This window comes from Phycodurus eques, chromosome 8, assembly GCF_024500275.1.
Source record: "Phycodurus eques isolate BA_2022a chromosome 8, UOR_Pequ_1.1, whole genome shotgun sequence".
In the NCBI taxonomy this organism is placed as follows: domain Eukaryota; kingdom Metazoa; phylum Chordata; class Actinopteri; order Syngnathiformes; family Syngnathidae; genus Phycodurus; species Phycodurus eques.
This window is the reverse complement of record NC_084532.1, coordinates 9995149-10016083: the sequence shown is the minus strand read 5'-3', so window position 1 is coordinate 10016083 and position 20935 is coordinate 9995149. Positions and strand designations below refer to the sequence as shown.

The window sequence follows — 20935 nt, the reverse complement described above, 5'->3', positions numbered from 1 at the left end:
TATTACGATGCCATCGTATCCCATCTTTTACGATCACAGGGCTTTATCATGTCAAATCAAACACTGTCGGGGAGGCGGTACCAGAAAACACAGCAATCTGAAAAAAAAAACATTACCATGGCAACAGCAATGAATTGCAGCAATATGCAATGTGTTTGGAAAAAACTGAAGAAAAAAAGAAAACGTCGTGTCATCACTGGGTAGTAGGGAGATGACTTGAGATGACTTTTGGGCTATCGATTCAAGGAGCGCTTGAGGTATATTCACGCAATTTTAATATGGCTCACAAGCAGCCAGTGTAACGTCATGTAGTCAGCTAATGCTAGCAGATTTGCGCGTAAACGTAAATGCTGGTGTTCTGTTAAAGCTTCGGTAATCATTGGTTTGTGCATGTGAATAAATGTTGACAACGTCGAGCAAGGGAGACGACGCCCCGTCACAATACGCAATCGTTTTGGTCGACGTCAATGTGCGCTGTCGGAGAGCTGTCATCCATCCACATGTCACACTACACGGAAGATTTAAAAAAAAATAAAAATTGTAGGCATTGTAGGGCTATCGTAGGGCCAAATTGTTGGCCGTAGATTCTGTCACATTCCTAGAAGTTTTGTCGTTCCTGACAAAATGTGGGGAGCACGATCTGAGTACTCGGCCACGACAACAAATCGAGGTAATAACAGGGCTAAAATCCTGGAGGCCGATCTAGGCTTTAGTGAGCACGTTTTATTCTCTGGGTGACACTCACAGGTAGCGGGAGTTGGGCAGGCCTCACACGGCTTGTTCCATGCCTTGCCCACGTTGTAGGCACAGCAACACATCTTCTTGGTCATGTTGAAGGACAGCTCGTTCTCGCATGTGTCGTTGAAGTTGCGGTAACACACGCTTTTCCTCATGTCTGAATTTCACAGACAAAACAAAATCAGCACCAGAATTCCTAAACAAATGGCAAAAATGTGAAGTGTCATTTACCCATGCAGTTGTTTCCTCCATTGACCTGCATGTACTCAGGGGGACACACGCATGTGTAGTTGCCCAAAGTGTTGTAGCACGTACCAGGTCCACAGATCCCAATGTGGGTGGTGCATTCATCTATGTCTACACGTTTAGAAAGGTGGGGTGCAGTTAGTACCAGTAAAAATAAGAAAGAAAAGTGATGGAGGTAATCACTGGTTGTGAATCTTCTTACCCTCACAGATGCGAGTCTCCTCGTTGAGGTAATAACCTGCTGGGCACTCACACTGGAAGCTACCAAAGGTGTTGACACAGTTTCCACCCTGGCAGAGGCCTGGAAGCTCCTGGCACTCATCAATATCTAGAGAATCAATCAAATTCTGTACTGTAGCTCTGTAGTTTCATCTTGAGCTAAGAAGGAAGGAAAGACAGGAGGGAAGCTGGATGATTTACCTTCCAGAATGACAGTAATAGGGTTGGGTCTGAAACCTTCTCCTCCGGGGCAAAGGGTTCGATATTCGGCTGTTGAAAAACGAAAGCTTGTAACTTAGCAACCTTTACTGATATTTATATTGTTAACGACACATACTGCGTAGTAGCCAGCCACATTAGGTACAATACAAACATTAGATAAGTTGATAAGAATTGTATTATAAAAAGTTTAATATATAATAATAACGCATGTATTTATTGTATAATATTTGGCTCATGTATCTACGGTAGATAAGGTAACCACAATATGACAAATAGCTTCCAGTACAATGCATTACAGCTCTAAACCAGTGCCAACATGTACCACACCGGTTAACAATATTGTTAAATGAACAGTGTCAATCAAGTTGATCATTTTTTTACAGAGCTCTTGTATTAGATCAAGATTGGGCAGGTGTACCTTATTTTGTGGCCAGTGAAAAAAAATACTTAATATCACATCTAAAATCAAATAGGAGATGAGGAGCTCATGCATACTAGAGTTGGGGGCAGGGCACAGTTCGCAAGGGTTGCCCCAGGCTCCTCTGATCGAACAGCAACACGAAGCTCTGGTCACGCCTACTCCGATCTCAGCGCTGCATGAGATTCCCCCATCGCCGCGTGCGAGGATGTCGAGGAAGCAGTTGCCCACGCGAGTATCTGAGGGAGACATACAGTATAATGGAAAAAACGTCTTTAAAATTGAAATTCACTTCAATTACAGCGGTTTTAAAAATCAGAGCATAAGTCAAAGAATGTTATGTGATCATTTATGCATGTACCGTATATGCATAGACTTAATAAATAAAATAGAATACTATCTTTAATAGAGCTTTCAGCAATGTCCTATCAATTACGATCTAACAAAGTCTAGTCTGACAGGGTTCTACGGCTCCTTAAAATATATAGCTACTGTGTTATTATAAATGAATATCAGAACCCAGGTGTAGCTAAATCAATTAGAAAATATCATAGACGAGTTCACTTATTTCAATAGTTCAATTAAAAAACATCATATATTATACAGTATCATTACACACATAGGAAGGACAATTCCTACCTTAGTTCTTTCACGAAAATATAATTGCTTCTAATTTAGTATTCAATTTTTTTGAGATGGTGAATTATTTTTTTTTATTAGCTGTAAGCTGTAATCATCAAAATAAGGAAGGAAACAAATAAAATCAAAATATTTCCCTCTGGTTGTAGTAAATCTACGTACAGTATACACTATCAGTTGGTGAATTGAACTACTGACATGAACTACATTTTTCATATATTTATTTTGAAAAAAAATAAGGATACTCTGACTCACCTACACAACCGACACCAGTGGGGTTGAGCTCAAAGTCAGCTGGGCAGTTGCACAGGTAACTTCCCGGAGTGTTCACACACAGCCCGTTGATGCAGTTCACTGGGTCGGCGCACTCATTGATGTCTGCGGTACACAGCGGCGCAAACAAGCTCATTCGTATATACCATCGCAACGTGAAACGCCATTGTCAGTGTATGAAGAGACTGAAAAAATGCTATGTATCATTTTGTCTCCTGATGGAGCCCTGACACTAACCTGTGCAGTTTCCTCCGCTACGGTCCAATTCATAACCATCATCACACACACAGCGGAACATCCCAGGAAGGTTCTGGCACGTTCCAAACACGCAGATATTCTGGAAATTACACTCATCGATATCTGTAGCATAAGACGAGGGGAAAATTTCAAGGTCTATTCCATTAAAAAAACAACAACTGTAAATCTAACTAAATAAAGTGTGTAAAAGAGGCAGACGTGCGCACCTTGACAGGCCTTGCTGTCCTCGGTCGGGGTGAAGCCCATCTCACACTCGCAGCGGTAGCCTCCCGGAGCATTCAGACACTGTCCGTTTTCACACAGGTTGACGTTGTCCGCACACTCGTCCATGTCTGAGGCACAACAGAGCGGTGCGCAGTCAGTGATAACATCTCTTGTGGGGAGTTCAAATATGTATGCAGACGTTCGGGAAAAGCTCTGTTGTAAAAGTCTTACCGGAGCAGGAAAAGCCGTCCCCATTGAAGCCCTCTTTGCACGTGCACCTGTATGATCCTGGCGTATTGACACAGTCTGCGTTCAGGTTGCAATTGTGGTCCTCTGCGGCGCACTCATCCTGATCTACATACAAAGACAAATAAATCCACAGTGATGCTTTGGCCAATCACTTTGAACGACAGTATGTCATTGGAAGAGTGATCAAATTGAGATGGAAATGGAAATCCGCTCACCGACGCACTTGATGCCATCTCCCTCCCAGCCATCCCGACAGCGACACTTAAAGCTGCCGGGAACGTTGATGCATGCGGCGTGCATGTCACAGTTGTGAGCGCCGATCTCGCACTCGTCAATATCTGCAAATATAGTCAAGGAAAGCGTCATCATCATTGTTGATTATCATTCCGATTGTGACTGTGAGAATGCTGAGAGAGTCATTCGCACTTTAAGGGAGTAACAGCGTCACCATTTCTCAATGGAGTTAAATGACAAAGTCATTGGTTCATTTTGGGTGCTGATATAATATTTTATGTTTAAACTCTTCATTACAATATATTAAATATTTTTTAAGGCTATTAAAAATCATCAGAAATCTAGTTCACACACTTTACATACTGTACACTTTTTAAAAATATATATATATATGAACCAGCATTATCATCCTCAATTAACAACTTACTTTGTTTTTTGAATTTGGTGAAAGCGTCTTTGAGCAGTCACATGAAAATATAAATACATTGGAATTTCTTGTACAAAAGTGGCACCTGATAAAATTTTTCGGTGGTGATGACGTATTTATCATTTACAAATATGTTATTTTACAAATCATTTTACATGCAATAGTGTCTTACATAAGACAGAAACCTATTCCAAATCTGGCCGATTTCATATTTTCTCAGGAACTGATACTATTGGTCAGTCCCCACATGGGTCTGTTATTTTTACAAACTATTGCCCAATCTTTAGTGTTGAAAATGGCTTGCTCTCTTCGACGATGCAGTGTTAATGGCTCAACAAACAAACATGCCATTTTTTGGGTTTCCTGAAAAGCGGCGGGTTTTGGAGAGGACTCGAATCACCACCGGCAGCGATATATAAAATTAATATATATTGACTATTTTTCTTTTGTACCTTTCTTAAGAACAACTTTCAAAGAAAAATGAGAGATACTGGTTAACAAGGAACATCTTTCTCCCACTTGCACTTGGTGCATCTATAGCATGTATATCAACACATTTCACATACAGTACATAGACTACACGTTTGTGTATTTGTGTGCGTGCATGTGTGTGTGTGTGTGTGTGTGTGTGTATGTGCTAGTTTTTGCGTGTGCACCTGTGCATCCAGTGGATCCCTTCTTGACAAAGTACCCAAGCTGACAGTGACAGATGAAAGAGCCTTTGGTGTTCTCACAGTCGCCGTGGAGACAGATGTTTGGGTTCAAATCACATTCGTTCACATCTGTGTGTGTAAAAATGGACACAAATAAAGCATGTGTGATTCTGGAACTGAGGAGATGACTAAAATAAAATTGCAGCCAGAGATTTGAAAGATGACCAAAAAAAAAAACCCATCTCACCAATACAGGTCCTCATGTCCATAGAAGCCATAAAACCGTCATAGCACAGGCAGCGATATTCCCCAGGAATGTTTGTACACTGGCCTCCGTCGCAGATGTCTGGCGTCTCCTCGCACTCATCAATGTCTAATCCAGGCGCAAGATATTTTGAATTCTCCAACTGCTGGCTAAAAGCGGGAGGAAATAGTGGGACAAGGGTGCGTTTGTTTACCTGAGCACGTCCTGAGGTCAGGCATGAGAGCGTAGCCTTCACTGCAGCTGCACTCATAGCTGCCCTCTGAGTTGGTGCAGTGGGTCTCACACCCTCCATTCATGATGGTGCACTCATCAATATCTAAGTAATCAATTGTATATATGATCACACTGTGCTCAGGTAATGTTAACTAAATTGTGCAATAGCGTCCACTCACCAACGCAGCCCTGTCTGTCCGGTGTGGCCTGGTAGCCGGTGTCACATGAGCACTGGTAGGTTCCTGGCATGTTGACGCACTGGCCGTTCTTGCACAAGTTGTCGCTCAGCTGGCACTCATTCACATCTGTTAAGAAAAACTGAATGATTAGAAATGGTTGCCTTAATCATCTTAACCCCAAAAAACAGACTGATGATACTAGTCTTCAAATAAGATTTAGAAGTGGTGCAGGGTCAGGGTCAATATGGCCTTCTCTGCTGTCCTAAACACTATCGAAGCGCTGACCTACATTTGCAACATGAATTCTAATATGTGGTCCACGAAATTGTAATCATTTATTACAAACTGTCTATTTTATTCATTTTGTAGCATTTCTATTGGCTGCACTGCTTTCGGTACATGTATTTTTTTTTTCAAATGTATGTCCAGGCATGTATAACTTAAACTATGTAACTTAAAATATATTTGCAATGGGACTGTTTCTTGCAACAATCAGATTTCAAATTTGCCCTCACAGGTTCAGCGAGCTGGCCCTCGATGACGTCAGCATTTTTTCGTGCCCTGATTGATTGGTCAGAACAACCACGTTACAGACAACTTCAACTAGCAAAAAACATCCGTAACAAGTGGCACACTTAAATAGAAGGAATAATCTGTATCTCCGGTGATTTAAAAGACATTTTTTTTTGTCATGTTATTAGATAAATATTGATTCTGAACAGCAAGTAGCGCAGTCGCGTTGTGTTATATTGCATTTGTATATAGTATTGACGTTTACTCTAATTGTGATGTGATAGTGGTGGTACAAGAGGTGGATTCAGTTGGGTAAGGCCCCACTGAAGGTCCAGCTACAAAATACACGACCTGTCCTTGGACTTTTTTGACCATCTATACTGGACATGATTGGACATTAGGAAAGCCTGCACAATCTAATGAGATCCAATACAGGAGCAATACCTGAAAGATGCACATTAAAACTATACATTATATGAATGACGCTCAATTTGATTGACACATATTAACAATGCGTTTATTACAGTACTGTAGTTGCAGTTTCCAGTGGTGTAAAACTGCGATGCATCACGCTAAGAGGTGTGTGTGCAAGGCAACTATCATATCAGAAAGCTACTAAAAAACAAACTACGACATTATTATATATTTTTAAGTTCACCACCTCCACACGATGCCATGTTGCAGGTTAAACAAAAAGAAATTGGGTGGAAATATTTTTCGTTTTGTTATTACACCAATGAAATCTCAACTGGAATTACTAACATCGTAAACCATAAAAGATTGAGCATTATTACCTCAGTCAAGGTCAGCCATGTTTTGATTGTTTTCGTATGCTTGCTGCAAAAACTTCTGAACCGATTTCCACAAAGGGGCCAAGAAAGAGCATTGTAAAATGTTGGTATAAATCCAGGATCCTTTTTGATATAGTCCTTTAAGTCCCCCTCGGTGACGGTCTGCCGTGATATTCAAGTACGTTTTTTTTTTAAAGATGTCATTTTGCTACAGCTCTTGTACTGGGTCTCATTCAATTGAGTTTGTGTCCCTAGAAGCAGGAGCACTGTAAGCGGGAGGAGGTGATGCCAGTCTACAGGTCCGTGGCTTACAGGGGCCCTTTAAAATAATGTTTTCCATTTGCGGCATTGACGTAGAAGCCCCGCAAAGTGATATTTTTTACACAGGGCAGCAAATATCTAAAGATGTGTGCCACAACCTTCACAAGCTGATCCATCGGGGCTGAGAGAGTGTCCCGGGGGACATTCACACTCGTAACTGCCTTCAGTGTTGAGACAGGTCCCTCCGCGACACAGCAGGGGGTTTCGCTCGCACTCGTCGATGTCTGCCAGTTGTCAGGAAGACAAGAAAGAGGGAGGGGAAGTTCAATTAAAATGTAGAAAACAGTTTCATACTCAAGAGGAGGCGTAAGCCTGTTCTGATAATGTGTGTGACTTACCCATGCAGTTTTTCATCATCATGAAGCCGCTTTCGTAGCCTTCAAAGCATTCACACTCAAAGCTGCCAGGAGTGTTGGCACATGTACCGTGACCGCACAGATCCGGGGAGATTCGACACTCGTCGATGTCTAATGTACAAACACAGGATCAAAATGGGCTCAATAACGTGTGTCATTCTAATAAAACATTGGAATTCCTTTGTCTGTTTGTACCTGTGCAGTTTCTCTCCTCGTCCGTCAGAGCAAAGCCGCTGTTGCAGCGACACTTGAAACTTCCGATGGTGTTTCGGCAAGTTCCATAAGTACACAGACCATTGAAGACCTTACACTCGTTCACATCTGGGGAAAACATGCATTCACATAACCAGTATTTTAGTTCATAATAAAACAGGGAACAAGCACAATTGTATTAAAATAAATGCAGATGCTTGTACCTGAAAAACATCTACCTAAAAAAAGACTTATTGAGGCCCGAGAACCAGGCAAGGTGAAGATCCTCTTGGACTGTGGCTGTGTTTATATGAATGTATGAATAACATTGTTTTTCTGAATCACCGTTTTGCAGGTCTCAACACGTGTGAGAGCTTACCGATAGCGAAAACGATTCCCTAACAGACAGCAGATCAAAAAACTGATCAAAAAAAAGTTGGGTGGACATGTTTATCATGACAGGACGTGCCAGAAATTGACAGAATGTCAACCATCTTTGTTTGAAACCGCCATTTTGGGTGGATTCCAGGACTTGTACTTTGACGAAGTCCAACTTGGAAATGTGCCCAAATGAGCCCCCATCGCAATTAGCTATCATAGACAAACGGACAACCTTAAATTGCCAAGCTCTTTTGCCCACGCCCTTTAATGTGGGAGCACCTGACGTTAGCATTGACGTTACTGCGACTGTGCAGTGTTTTCTTATTATTGTGTAGATACATAAACGAAAGGCATTCACCCAAAAATACCATTGTACGTTGAAGTTTTAGAAATCTCAAATGCTAAACGCACTTAACAAATAAAGGAATGCGCCAATCATTACTTTTTGTGATTCCAAAGTTTGGACTTGGTACCTGGGGATTGCAAAAATATATAAAAGTATTCAGCACTATGTTTTGACTTGGTGACTCCATTTCTCAAAGTTCACACATTATTTCTTGCAAATTTTTATTTTACATGACTGTATAACTGCCCTATGTCGACAGAATGGAAATACAGTGGATACAAACGTATACACACCCCTGTTCAAATGCCATTTTTTCAGATGATTTTAAAATGTTCCCACCATTAATGTGACCTATAACCACTACAACTGAGTTGAAATCAAATGAAATCATTTCATGGCGTTTACCGTACTTGGTCTCTAGGCATGACAAATAAGCTCTTACACATCTGTAATGGTGTCTGGCATGTAATAACTGCATAACTAACTGCACAAGCATTATGTGAATATGGCTCACAGTGATTTCCAATCTACCTTTGTAGAAGGGCCTGCCAGTCAGGATGTCCCTGTTAGCAAAACCAGGTCCCCTTGGACAGATGGCCCTGTATTCAGGCGTGCTGGCTTTGGGGCACTCGTCACAGTCGACACCCCAGGCGGCGCCCACAGAGCAGCAGCACATGTCCACTCGGTACCGCCCAGGCAGAGGCTCGCCACACTCGTCCTCGTGCCACTTCATATAGCACTGCTCGCTGCGCATGTCTTACAAAATAAAAATGTGGTCGTCACTTTAGGATTTTTGATTTCGTGCTACGGCTCTGATCCCATGTATATCCTCTTACCCACGCACGTGCGGCCAGTACTGTCCAAAGTGAGGCCCTCGGCACACTCGCAGCGGAAGGAGCCCTGAGCGTTCACACAGCGGCCATTTGTACACACTCCAGGGAATACCTCACACTCGTTAATGTCTAGAGGGAACAACATCGAGGCCCGTTTGAAGGCATGCGGATCAAGTGATGATCGGTTGATTGGGTGGTCAGTTGTTCTTACCTTCACAGACGAGGCCCTTCATGCGAGCGAATCCTCGTGAACAGGCCGTGTCTGACAAAAGTGCAGTGAAATTATACATCACGAGACGGATATGTTGGATATGCTGTTATGATCACACAGATTTTGTCCTTGAAGCATTATTTTGAGGTTCTATTATTCTACACAAAAGGAATACGCATCTTCAGAATGATTCACTTTAGAATGGCTTGCACAATGAATGTCTTCACTGACCAATCTCGCAGGGCTCGCATGGACTTCCCCAGGCCGCTCCCAATGTAGAGCAGCACTCAGACTTGAGCGTGGCCCCGTTGATGTTCACCTCACAGCGGCTGTTCTGTATGGTCAGCCAACAAGTACTCTTCATGCTGTCTGCGGGGGCAAAGCAGAACACACGGAGTGTGAGATGCGCGACTCCTAACATCCTTGGAACATTGTGGATTGCTATCGAACGTGCATTAATTCAGGAAGCTACCTTTCATACACTGCTCACAGACGTTGAAGGGCATATTCACATGACATCTGAGGATTTCTATGATATGCTGTGTGATGCTGTGTATTAACTATGTTTTGGTTTTAGCACTTTTGTTCAGTGACTGTATCTCTCAGCATCCAAAACAAACTTTTTGAGGGCAAACTCTACTTAGATTTGAGCAATAGGTAGACAGACAGCTAGATGCTGTGGATGGATTGCTAGATAGATAGATATTTTCCTCCACACATCACTAATGAAAAAAGAGTGGAGTAACTTAGTTGCACTTTTTCGACAAAACCACAAGACCACCCAAACAGCAAACTACAATTTATTTCCCCCTTCATCTTTCCAGGAGAGTGATGATCCCTCAGATTAGAAGCAGATATGAACCAAAGGCAAAAGCATTTATAGCTCTCTGACAGTGGCAGCTCATGCAAATCTTACTATTTATTCGAAGACTAATTATACCTTCCACTTCCAGCAACTGCAAGCCATTTTCCAAAAGTAACAAACTTCCAAACAAGCACAGACTATTAATAGCAGTGCAGTACATGTCAACCCGTAGCTTTGGCTCACCACATAAGGTGCAGTTGAACCAAGGCCATGCATACAAATACTTATCCGGTAAATGACCTGACAGGCTGTTGGGTGTGTAGTGGGAGTCTCTAAAAGAAAAATCCACTAATGTACCCGATACGACGAGGACTAATTAATGGATTCCCACGTAACTGACCCTTTTCCAGGGCCAAAAATGTACAGATGTTCCCAAGCAGTAAAAGTCAAGGATAAAATAGTAGTACACTTTAGGTATCACCCCAATGAAAAGCCATTATACTCAAGCATTTAGAGCATGGGTGGGCAAAGTCTGGCTCACAGGCCACATATGGCCCATTAAGTTCTTTAATCTGGCCTACTGAGGATTTACATTGTCAAACCAATTTTCTTTCTAAAATTGGTTACGTAAAATGTTTTTGTAATGTACCTATTCATTTTTAAAATTCATTGATCTCAATAAATAATTGCTTCACTTATTGATTGTAAATTATTCAACTGTAACATGGAAAAGAAATTGCTTATATATTAAACATAATTGGTTATCCCTCTCCCCATCCATTTTTTTATACCGCTTATCCTGTTCAGGGTCATGCGTAAGCAAAAAGGGGACTACACCCACGAGTAGCGGCAGTCAATATCAGGGCACAAAGAGAGACACACAACCATTCACTCTTACATTCACACCATCTGTCCCTTTTTTTAAATAAAATGTTGCCCTTGAGCACAAAAGTTAGTTTGAGTATAGGACCACATGGTGGTAGGATGTCTTACCCACGCAGATGGTGTTGGTAGAGTCCAGCTTACTCCCATGGGTGCACTCACAGTTAAAGGACCCGATCACATTGCGACAGACCCCATTGACGCATGGACTTGACTCACACTCATTGATATCTGGAACAGACACACAAACGAACACCTGAGGTCAGGGATGTGGATCGACATGCAGTATTTGCTGTGGAAACTAGGTCATCTCATTATAACCTTTATTAAAAACAGATGGAATCCAGATGCTTGTCTGTGTGTGTGTGTGCGTGTGTGTGTGTGTGTGTGTGTGTGTGTGTGTGTGTGTGTGTGCATGCATGCTTGCGTGTACGTGAGTTTGTGAGCGTGTTCACCTTCACATGTCTCTGAGTCTGGCTTGAAGACAAAACCTTTTGGGCAGGAACATGTGTACGAGCCAGGAGTGTTTCTGCATAGGCCATTGTCACAAAGCTGGCGGTTGACCAGACACTCATTGATGTCTGAAAAGATCCATACATACATACATTAATTGGGTGTTAGTGAAGTGGATCTTTTGAGATATACTGTAAACAAAGCATAAAGATGCTACATTGTTTATCCATCCATCCATCCATCCATCAACATCCATCCATCCATCCATCCATTCATTTTCTTCCACTTATCCAAGGTCCGGTTGCAGGGGCAGCTTAAGCAGGGAAGCACAGACTGCTCTCTCCCCAGCCACTTCGTCTAGCTCTTCCACAGAAATACCGAGGCGTTTTTACAGGCCAGCTGGGAGACATAGTCTCTCCAGCGTGTCCTGGGTTATCTCTGGGGCATTCTCCCGGTGGGACATGCCAGGAGCACTTCACCAGGGAGGCTTCCTAACCCACTTCATATGGCTCCTCTCGATGCAGAGGAGAAGCGGTTCGACTCTCAGCCCCTCCTGGATGACCGAGCGAAGGAAACTCATTTGGGCCGCTTGTATCCACGATCTTGTTCTTTCGGTCACGACCCACAGTTCGTGACCATAGGTGAGGGTAGGAACGTAGCTTGATCGGTAAATTGAGAACTTCGCCTTTTGGCTCAGCTCCTTCTTTATCACAACAATCTGCCAATCCAAGGCACTGTCCCCAATGTCCATACGACGTTGCAGAGGCGTTTCAACCAGGATAGCCCCACGGAATCCAGAGCCCTGAAGAGGCTTTGCATTTCTATTACTGTATTTACCAGTGTACATTTGCCACACACTATATTAGGAACACCGACACATTCTGAAAGTATTCCATAAAGGTTCTGCATCAAAACAATTGACTTTGACAACATCAATTGTAAATTTTAATACAGTATGTTATATAATATTTTCACTCAGTGGTGTTTCTAATAACTGTGGTTCCCTTCTTCAGCTTCAGGAGCAGGACAAACTGAAACTTTTTTCAGTATGATGCCGTTGCACATCACTGCAAACTAAACAGCAATGATAAACATATGATTAAATTAATACTTGTCTGGCAGCGTGAATCAAAAGTGAATATTATTATTTTGTAATGTAAAGTCAGAATATTTGCTGTTTTTCATGTATTAGATCCTATTAGAATGTGCCAGTGTACCTAGTAAAGTTTCCAGCAGGTGATTTTTATTTTATATAGTACCACTACTGCACTACAAATCTAATTTGAAGATGAAGGTGGCAAATGTATAAAAGATTTGAGCAAAGCATTGAGTTTTATACTCAATTTGAAAATGTACATCCCTCTTCTCAGGTGGGAAACCTGGTCGAATAAGCCTCACTTAAATGTTATATCATTATTATTATTTTTTTAAACTGACTCACCAACGCAATTTTTGCCGCTGGTGTCTGACTCATAGCCGATGTTACAGATACAGCGGTAACTTCCTCTCAGATTCTCACAAATGCCGTTCTGACAAATGTCTGGGTCCAGGGCGCACTCATTGATATCTGGAAGACAGTTGATAACAAATGTTTTATAGTAGCTGAAGGAGTGTTTCGTAGCAGCACTGATGACCGTCATACTGACCTCTGCCATCGGCAGTGATGCCGATACCGCTACTGCACACAGCCTGGAACTCAGCTGGAAGAGCATATATACAGTTAAAATTGATACAATATATCAAGAATTGAAGAAATTAAGCAATGCTACCTGAGTTTCGGGAGGGACAGGGGTGGCAGGGTTCTCCAAATCCATGTTCAGGATTGGCGCAACAGCACTCCGATTTGGTCACCGCACCTGGGAAGGGCCGTGAGCATGTGCCCATCTTTATGGCACCGTAGCAGGTGGTCCTCATATGCGTGTCCACACACACTCTCCCATCTACATCAATAGCCAGGCCCGGCGGGCACTCGCAGCGGAAGGAGCCCTCCGAGTTGATGCAGCGGCCATTCATGCAAATTCCTGGTGTCAGACACTCATCGATGTCTATTGGAGAGAGAACATCAAAAACAATTTTCAGGGTGAATGTCTCTGATGAGCTGATTAAACTACATTAGCAATGGGACTGTTTCTTGAACCACTCAGATTTAAAATCTGCCTCATTTTTTTCATCCGCTGATTGTTAGAGCAATTCAGTTTCAGTTCAGAATACTTCGAAGACCTCCTCAATTCCACCGACATGCCTTTCCATGAGGAAGCAGAGTCTGGGTTCTATCTCTGGGGTTGAGGTCACCGAGGTGGTTAAAAAGCTCCTCGGTGGCAAGGCCCCGGGGATGGATGAGACTCGCCCGGAGTTCCTAAAGGCTCTGGACGTTGTGGGGCTGTCCTGGTTCACACGCCTCTGCAACATCGCATGGACATCGAGAACAGTGCCTCTGGATTGGCAGACTGGGGTGGTGATCCCCCTTTTTAAGAAGGGTGTGTTCCAACTACAGGGGGATCACACTCCTCAGCCTCCCTAGTAAGGTCTATTGAGGGGTGCTGGAGAGGAGGGTCCGTCGGGAAGTTGAATCTCAGATTCATGAGGAGCAGTGTGGTTTTCGTCCTGGCCGTGGAACAGTGGACCATCTCTACACCCTTGGCAGGGTCCTCGAGTGTGCATGGGAGTTCGCCCAACCAGTCTACATGTGTTTTGTGGACTTGGAGAAGGCGTTCGACCGTGGCCCTTGGGGAGTCCTGTGGGGGGGTGCTTCGGGAGTATGGGGTACCGAACCCCCTGATACGGGATATTCGGTCCCTGTACGAGCGGAGTCAGAGTTTGGTCCACATATCCAGCAGTAAGTTGGCTTCATCAAGCTGTGACCTCCAACTCTCACTGGAGCAGTTCGCAGCGTGAAGCGAGTGTGAAGCGGCTGGGATGAGAATCAGCACCTCCAAATCTGAGACCATGGGCCTCAATCGGAAAAGGGTGGCGTGGGATGAGATCCCGCACCAAGTGGAGGAGTTCAAGTATCTTGGGGTCTTGTTCAGGAGTGACTGAAGAATGGAACGGGAGACCGACAGGCGGATCGGCGCAGCGTCTGCAGTGATGCGGACTTTGTATCGGTCCGTTGTGGTAAAGAAGGAGCTAAGCCGAAAGGCGAAGCTCTCGATTTACCGGTCGATCTACGTTCCTACCCTCACCCATGGTCACGAGCTGTGGGTCGCGACCGAAAGAACAAGATCCCGGATACAAGCGGCCGAAATGAGTTTCCTCCGCAGGGTGTCCTGGCTCCCCCTTAGAGATAGGGTGAGAAGCTCGGTCATCTGGGAGGATCTCAGAGTAGAGTCGCTGTTCCTCCACATCGACAGGAGCCAGATGAGGTGGCTGGGGCATCTGATTCGGATGCCTCCCGGACGCCTCCCTGGTGAGGTGTTCCGAGCATGTCACACCGGGAGGAGACCCCAGGGACGACCCAGGACACGCTGGAGAGACTATGTCTTTCGGTTGGCCTGGGAACGCCACGGGATCCCCCCGGAAGAGCTGGATGAGGTGGCTGGGGAGAGGGAAGTCTGGGCGTCCTGCTAAAGCAGATCCGACCTCGGATAAGCGGTAGAAAATGGATGGATGGATGGAAAACCATGGTTCCACTGTAAAACCACAATACAATACAATCAGCATCTCTGGTGAGTATGATGAATTTTATTGCATTTCTTTTGTGTTGCTGTCACATTATTGGATAAATATTAATTTTGAACTGCTCCAGATGATGTATGTGGCACAGGTATATGCTGCACTGCCACCACATATTTCTAGTCACTTCCTGTTTGAATTGACTTCCCTGCATTTTTGTCCGAGCTTATGACTGTATATATAATGTTGGTGCTGGTCAGTGTATGTGAAACAGAAAGTGTTTCATTCTGAACTGGAATGAATTGATCAATCTCAAGCTCATCACCCATTTAAGGACTCATATTTGGACCAGAAACAAATTGTGCAAATACAGTCTCAAAATACATAAAGATACCAGTGCAGTAGCGTCCATTTGGTGCAAGGGCAAAGCCAGGCTTGCAGATGCACTTAAAGCTGCCGTCCTCATTGATGCACATGCCATTCAGACACATGTTGGTGGTGGCACATTCATCATGATCTGGAGAGAGAGAGTAGACCACAAACAAAGTTAAGGAGACAAAGAACCACCCTTTAATAGTTTCCCTATAGGTAAATTAAATTATAACATGCTTAGACAACTCACTATATACTACAGGTAAATAGGTTAGAAATATCCACATAATGCAAATTTCCATCCAACTTTAAACTTCAGCTTCCTGCTCTGATTCCAACCCAATGGGCTGGGACTGGGCTTCTAAGGTCTAAGTTTATGCTTAGTTTAATAATGTAAAATAAGCAGTCTGTCTCCTTACCGATGCAGTTCTTGCCATCAGGTGTGAGTTCAAAGCCAGCATTGCAGATACACTGGAAGCTTCCCTCAGTGTTGACGCAACGCCCATTGCGACACATCACCCCATTGACGATACACTCGTCAATATCTACAGAGGAGAAATGAAATAATTAATTAATAATTAAAAGTTTAAGAAACTGATTGTTTTTTTTAATGACATACCAATACAAGCTTGCTTGGTGGGTGTTCCCTGGTAGCCCTCATGACACTTGCAGTGATATGAACCCGGTGTGTTGACACAGTCGCCATTGATGCATGGATTACTCAGACATTCATCCACATCTAAAATGAAAACATAAAGCAAACTAAATCACTGATTTCCAATCGTTTCTAGTCTATGCTAAATTCCAAGTAAGTCATATATGTTAAGTTACAGAAACTGTCAGAAGGTGGCAGTGCAATGCTGTTGTTTGAACACTATGCATGGAGGGTGGAGATGGGGGCATATTTGATGGTGTATGGGCAGATGTCTTACCAATACATTCCCCGCGTCCATCCTGCTTGTAGCCCATGTTGCACTCGCAGCGGTAGCTTGTGGGTGTGGGAATGCAGCGTCCATTCAGACACAGATTGGTGAAGTGCTTGCAGATATCAATGGTGTCGTTCACAGTAACGGTGCCTGACAAGACACGTCACAGAATAAAAAAATAAACCACAAAAATAAATAAATAAACAAAATAGATTTAAAAACAAAAACAAAAACGGAGAGGTAATTCCAGAATTGCAGGACATTCTATGTCTCCTTCATGACATTTCAAATAATCAATGCATAACACACAGAAACATGCACTTGTGTAAATTATACCTCTCCTGAGAAAATATATAACTGTTGTGAAAGTAAAAGGGATTCTTGAAATATTCCTATAGTCGCTCCCCCTTAATGACCAACTTACATTTGAAATGTAACAGATCAAATATTTTATAAACTGTTTTTAAATTTTTTTGTTGATACATATCTTCCTTGGATTAATTAAAACATTATTACTTTTAATCACAGACATTTTTTAAATAGTAGTAATTATATATAAAAAAAAATAATCCAGCTGTTTTTTTTTAAATACCGTATTTTCACAACCATAAGGCGCACTTAAAAGTCTTACATTTTCTCCAAAATGGACGGGGCACCTTATAATGCTGCGCGCCTTATGTGTGCACCAAGTTTCAAAATCAGTAAATTTTGTTGTGTGTCTTTGATGAGCGCTACCGCTTGACTGACTGGGAGCATTTCCTGCCGAACGCTGCTTATATAGAGGAAAGGCAGACGTGACCGAGCACAGCATGCAGATGTTAAAGAGGGAAGGGTGCGCGTGAAGGAGGACGCTAAAGGCACGCCCCCAGTAGGTATATAGCGCCGGTATGTGTATTGTGCAAAACAACATCGGTTTGGCTAATGACCCCCGAAAATGGGACCTACATAGAGACACGCTTACAAAGCACAGTTTAAACTGCAAGCTATCAGTTACGCGGAGGAACATGGGAAATGAGCATCCGCGAGAGAATTCAAGATCAACGAATGAGCTTCGCCAAGTCAAGAAGATGAAGCTGAGTTGCCGCGGAAACAAGGCGAGGTGGCCCGAGTGGGAAGACCAACTCGACCAATGGATTCATGAGCAAAGAACAGCCGGGAGAAGCGTCTCTACAGTCACCGTTCGACTGAGTGTAATAACTCTGAGCTCGCCATCATTCCGGGAGACTTGACGAAGGAACTCCAACCGCTGGACATCGGTGTAAACAGGGTGTTCAAAGTGAAGTTGCGAGCGGCATGGGAGCGATGGATGACAGATGGCGAACACAGTTTTACTAAGACTAGGAGGCAGCGCCGGGCGAGCTACGCCACAATTTGTGAATGGATTGTGGATGAGGATTGATCAAAAAATAACGTGAGTACATTGTTAAATACTTCAATAAAGTACAACCGAACTCAGTTTTGCTCCCGCTGCCCTTTAAAAACATTGTTTTAGCGTGCATGCATACTACCGTATGTTTTAAGCTAGCGTATGTTTTACCATGCCTGCGCCCAATAATGCGGTGCGCCTTATGTATGTGTTAAATACAGAAATAGACCCCGTTACTGAGACTGCGCCTTTTAATACGGCGCGCCTTATGGTCGTGATAATACGGTACATGTTATTCAGGTGCCTGATTATCTGTAACAGGGTTCGCCCGAAACACACTAAAATATTAGCCAAAACTAAAATACTGGCTAATAAAATAGCTCATAAAAGTGTACCATCGATTGTTGAGCTGGACGAATCAAATTATACGATGGTTTATGACCTGTTTTTCTTGAAAACATAACACAAAAGTACATAGTAAATTGTCTTTTTGTTATTGATTTATTTTGGTGCCTAAATTTTCATCCAATTTTGGAATGACCCAGATACTAAATTAATTAAGGTCATTGTCAATGCAATTGTTCACACAGCAGCCCTCTGTGTAAATAGTGTGTGAGTCCGACTCAATGTACCATTCACAATCACCATGTGATTGACTGGTGACCAGTCTAACTCACCTATTTGGTGATGGGTCATAAGTCCCCCTCCATTCCCTCCAAAGCTTCCTCCGTTGCCGCCAAAGTTGCCTCCGTTCCCTCCGAAACTTCCACCATTGCCACCGAAACCTCCGCCGTTGCCTCCAAAACCGCCTCCGCCATTGCCCCCATTCCCATTGGAAATACTGGGAAACTTCTGTCCGTAGTTGCCATTGCTGTTGGGGAAGTATCCAGTTGGGGTAGCCGTTGGGGAGGCCGTGTCCCTGAGGAACGCCCACGATACATAAACGACGGAACTCATCTGTGAGATAAAAAAGAGAGACGGTAAATACTGGAGGCTTTACAACCAGTTCATTATTATTCAAAGCAATCCAAAAATGATGGTCTCACACAAAGAGGTCTTCTTAGATTTTTACTGAAGAGATGAGAGCTATCAGTCTAAATTCATGAAACTGCTTTTTGCCTCAATCCGTCTGGTTTTGCTGTGCTAGATTATTACCTCATCCAGGCAAGAGGTAATGTTTTCCATTGCATTTGTTTCTTGCATCAAGAACAACTACAAGCCCAATTCCAATGAAGTTGGGACGTTGTGTTAAAAATAAATAAAAACAGAATGCAATGATTTGCAAGTCATTTTCAACCTATATTGAATTGAACACACTACAAAGACAAGATATTTAATGTTCAAACTGATAAACTCGATTGTTTTTAGCAAATAATCATTAACTTAGAATTTTATGGCTGCAACATGTTCCAAAAAAGTTGGGGCAGGGTCATGTTTACCACTGTGTTACATCATCTTTTCTTTTAACAACATTCAATAAACGTTTGGGAACTGAGGACACTAATTGTTGAAGCTTTGTAGGTGGAATTCTTTCCCATTCATTCCCAAAAACAATTCCCTTTTGGCTGCACATCTGTTTCGTATCATGCTTAATAAATTATCAAAACTCCACCAAAGATGTCAACCTTGCTGGAGGTCTGTGCTCTACTGAGTGCCATTTTAGTTTTGGCTCATAAACCATTTACAATCAGCTGCGTAAACTTTCCATTTTTAGTGGAATGTAAAGGACATTAAGTGTTCTTGAAACCTTAAGATTTACTGTATGTTAATATGTGTGTTTACACTCACCAGACCCCCTCACAGGGCACATCTCGGGAATCTGTCCCAAAGCCCAACAGCGGCCGGTGTCACAGCAACATTGCATCTTGGTGTACTGGCCACTCAACTCAGCAGCACAGCGACCATTAGCCAGTGCAGAGAAACATGTTCCCCCACGCTGGTCTGCAATTGGATTGGACATGTAGACTGTTTACTCTCATTATACTGTATATGTAGTATATAGTGTTAATAAGACAAAAAAACATGTAAAAGTTGTTTCTTCTTTCTTCCACTATGATCAAAAGATGATGATTCATGTTAGAGGTATTTTTGCCTTATACTACAGCAACTGTTGCTTCATTAAATACAGTACATCAGATCAGATTCAGATCAGATCCTAAAGAAAAGCAGTATGAAAAAATAAAGTGTACGCAATTTTGAACTTTCATTTACACTGTCTGAGAGTATTTCTTTAGCAATATGAGGCACAAGCCAATTTGGTAGGCTACGTACCAACACTGTCACATTTCCCCCCCCCCGAAAAACATGTGTAGTTAAATGTAACAATTAATAGAAAAGAACTGCTGAAAAAAGAAAAACTCATGACCATTAAGGAAATTACCCGCAAAATACAAAACAGAATTATTTTTGTAAAGACTATGAGATTAATGTATTTATAAAACTGTCAATCCAATACTGTACCTCTACTGCGACCTGGAAAAATGGATACTACTTCGTCTAACATCTTTCTTATGTCTAAAAACAAACTGGCTGTCAGGTCGGACTTAAATATATTAAAAAATATATTTAATATATAATATATATATATATAATATATATATATTTAATTTAATATATCGCTCAGCCACCTTTCTCTGTGTAACCACCCTCACCTTTCTCACTCATAGCCAACAACGTGGCACTCTAAAGTGGCCATGCTAGCTGACTATCTGAGGGGAAGAGGCATTTTTGGGGTGTAGGCATAACTACCTAGCTAATGTTGCAATCACAGTAGATAATCGCTGCTGCAAATTAAGAAGTACAAGCTTATATATTGGGGGAGGTACGACTTATGCCAGGGCCCAAGCGCGTCACTGAGCCCCCTTTTACCCTTTTACCCACGCCACAAAAACAAAATCAGGAAAACTGAAATGGTGAAAAACAGTTTAATGCTTTATCTCCAAAACTGAGTACTACATAGTTGTCAGTCTGTACATTTACAGCAATTATCTTCAAACATGTATAAAGTATTTAGAAACAATCTTTAAATATGGTGCAGGTGTACTTTAAAGTATATACTTCAAGTATATACTTTCAAGCAGGAATCTTTATCAGGCAATATGTACAAGAGGACTATATAGTACACCAAATTGCATAATG

At 42.5% G+C, this 20935-nt stretch overlaps 1 protein-coding gene across 1 annotated transcript in view; it reads right to left on the bottom strand.

The window, feature by feature from the left end:
* The window catches only part of fbn2b (fibrillin 2b), a 95566-nt gene that overhangs the window by 21730 nt on the left and 52901 nt on the right, over window positions 1-20935 (bottom strand). The window contains 33 exon segments of the mRNA XM_061684150.1: window positions 746-895; window positions 970-1095; window positions 1187-1312; window positions 1405-1473; window positions 1921-2082; window positions 2738-2860; window positions 2993-3115; window positions 3220-3345; window positions 3449-3571; window positions 3682-3804; window positions 4784-4909; window positions 5028-5153; window positions 5239-5361; window positions 5438-5563; window positions 7161-7286; window positions 7401-7529; window positions 7614-7739; window positions 8869-9093; window positions 9174-9299; window positions 9382-9432; window positions 9613-9750; window positions 11180-11299; window positions 11524-11649; window positions 12963-13088; window positions 13168-13221; window positions 13291-13566; window positions 15528-15650; window positions 15925-16050; window positions 16125-16244; window positions 16438-16581; window positions 18475-18685; window positions 18687-18754; window positions 19586-19738. Coding sequence (XP_061540134.1) covers window positions 746-895; window positions 970-1095; window positions 1187-1312; window positions 1405-1473; window positions 1921-2082; window positions 2738-2860; window positions 2993-3115; window positions 3220-3345; window positions 3449-3571; window positions 3682-3804; window positions 4784-4909; window positions 5028-5153; window positions 5239-5361; window positions 5438-5563; window positions 7161-7286; window positions 7401-7529; window positions 7614-7739; window positions 8869-9093; window positions 9174-9299; window positions 9382-9432; window positions 9613-9750; window positions 11180-11299; window positions 11524-11649; window positions 12963-13088; window positions 13168-13221; window positions 13291-13566; window positions 15528-15650; window positions 15925-16050; window positions 16125-16244; window positions 16438-16581; window positions 18475-18685; window positions 18687-18754; window positions 19586-19738 — 4320 coding nt within the window.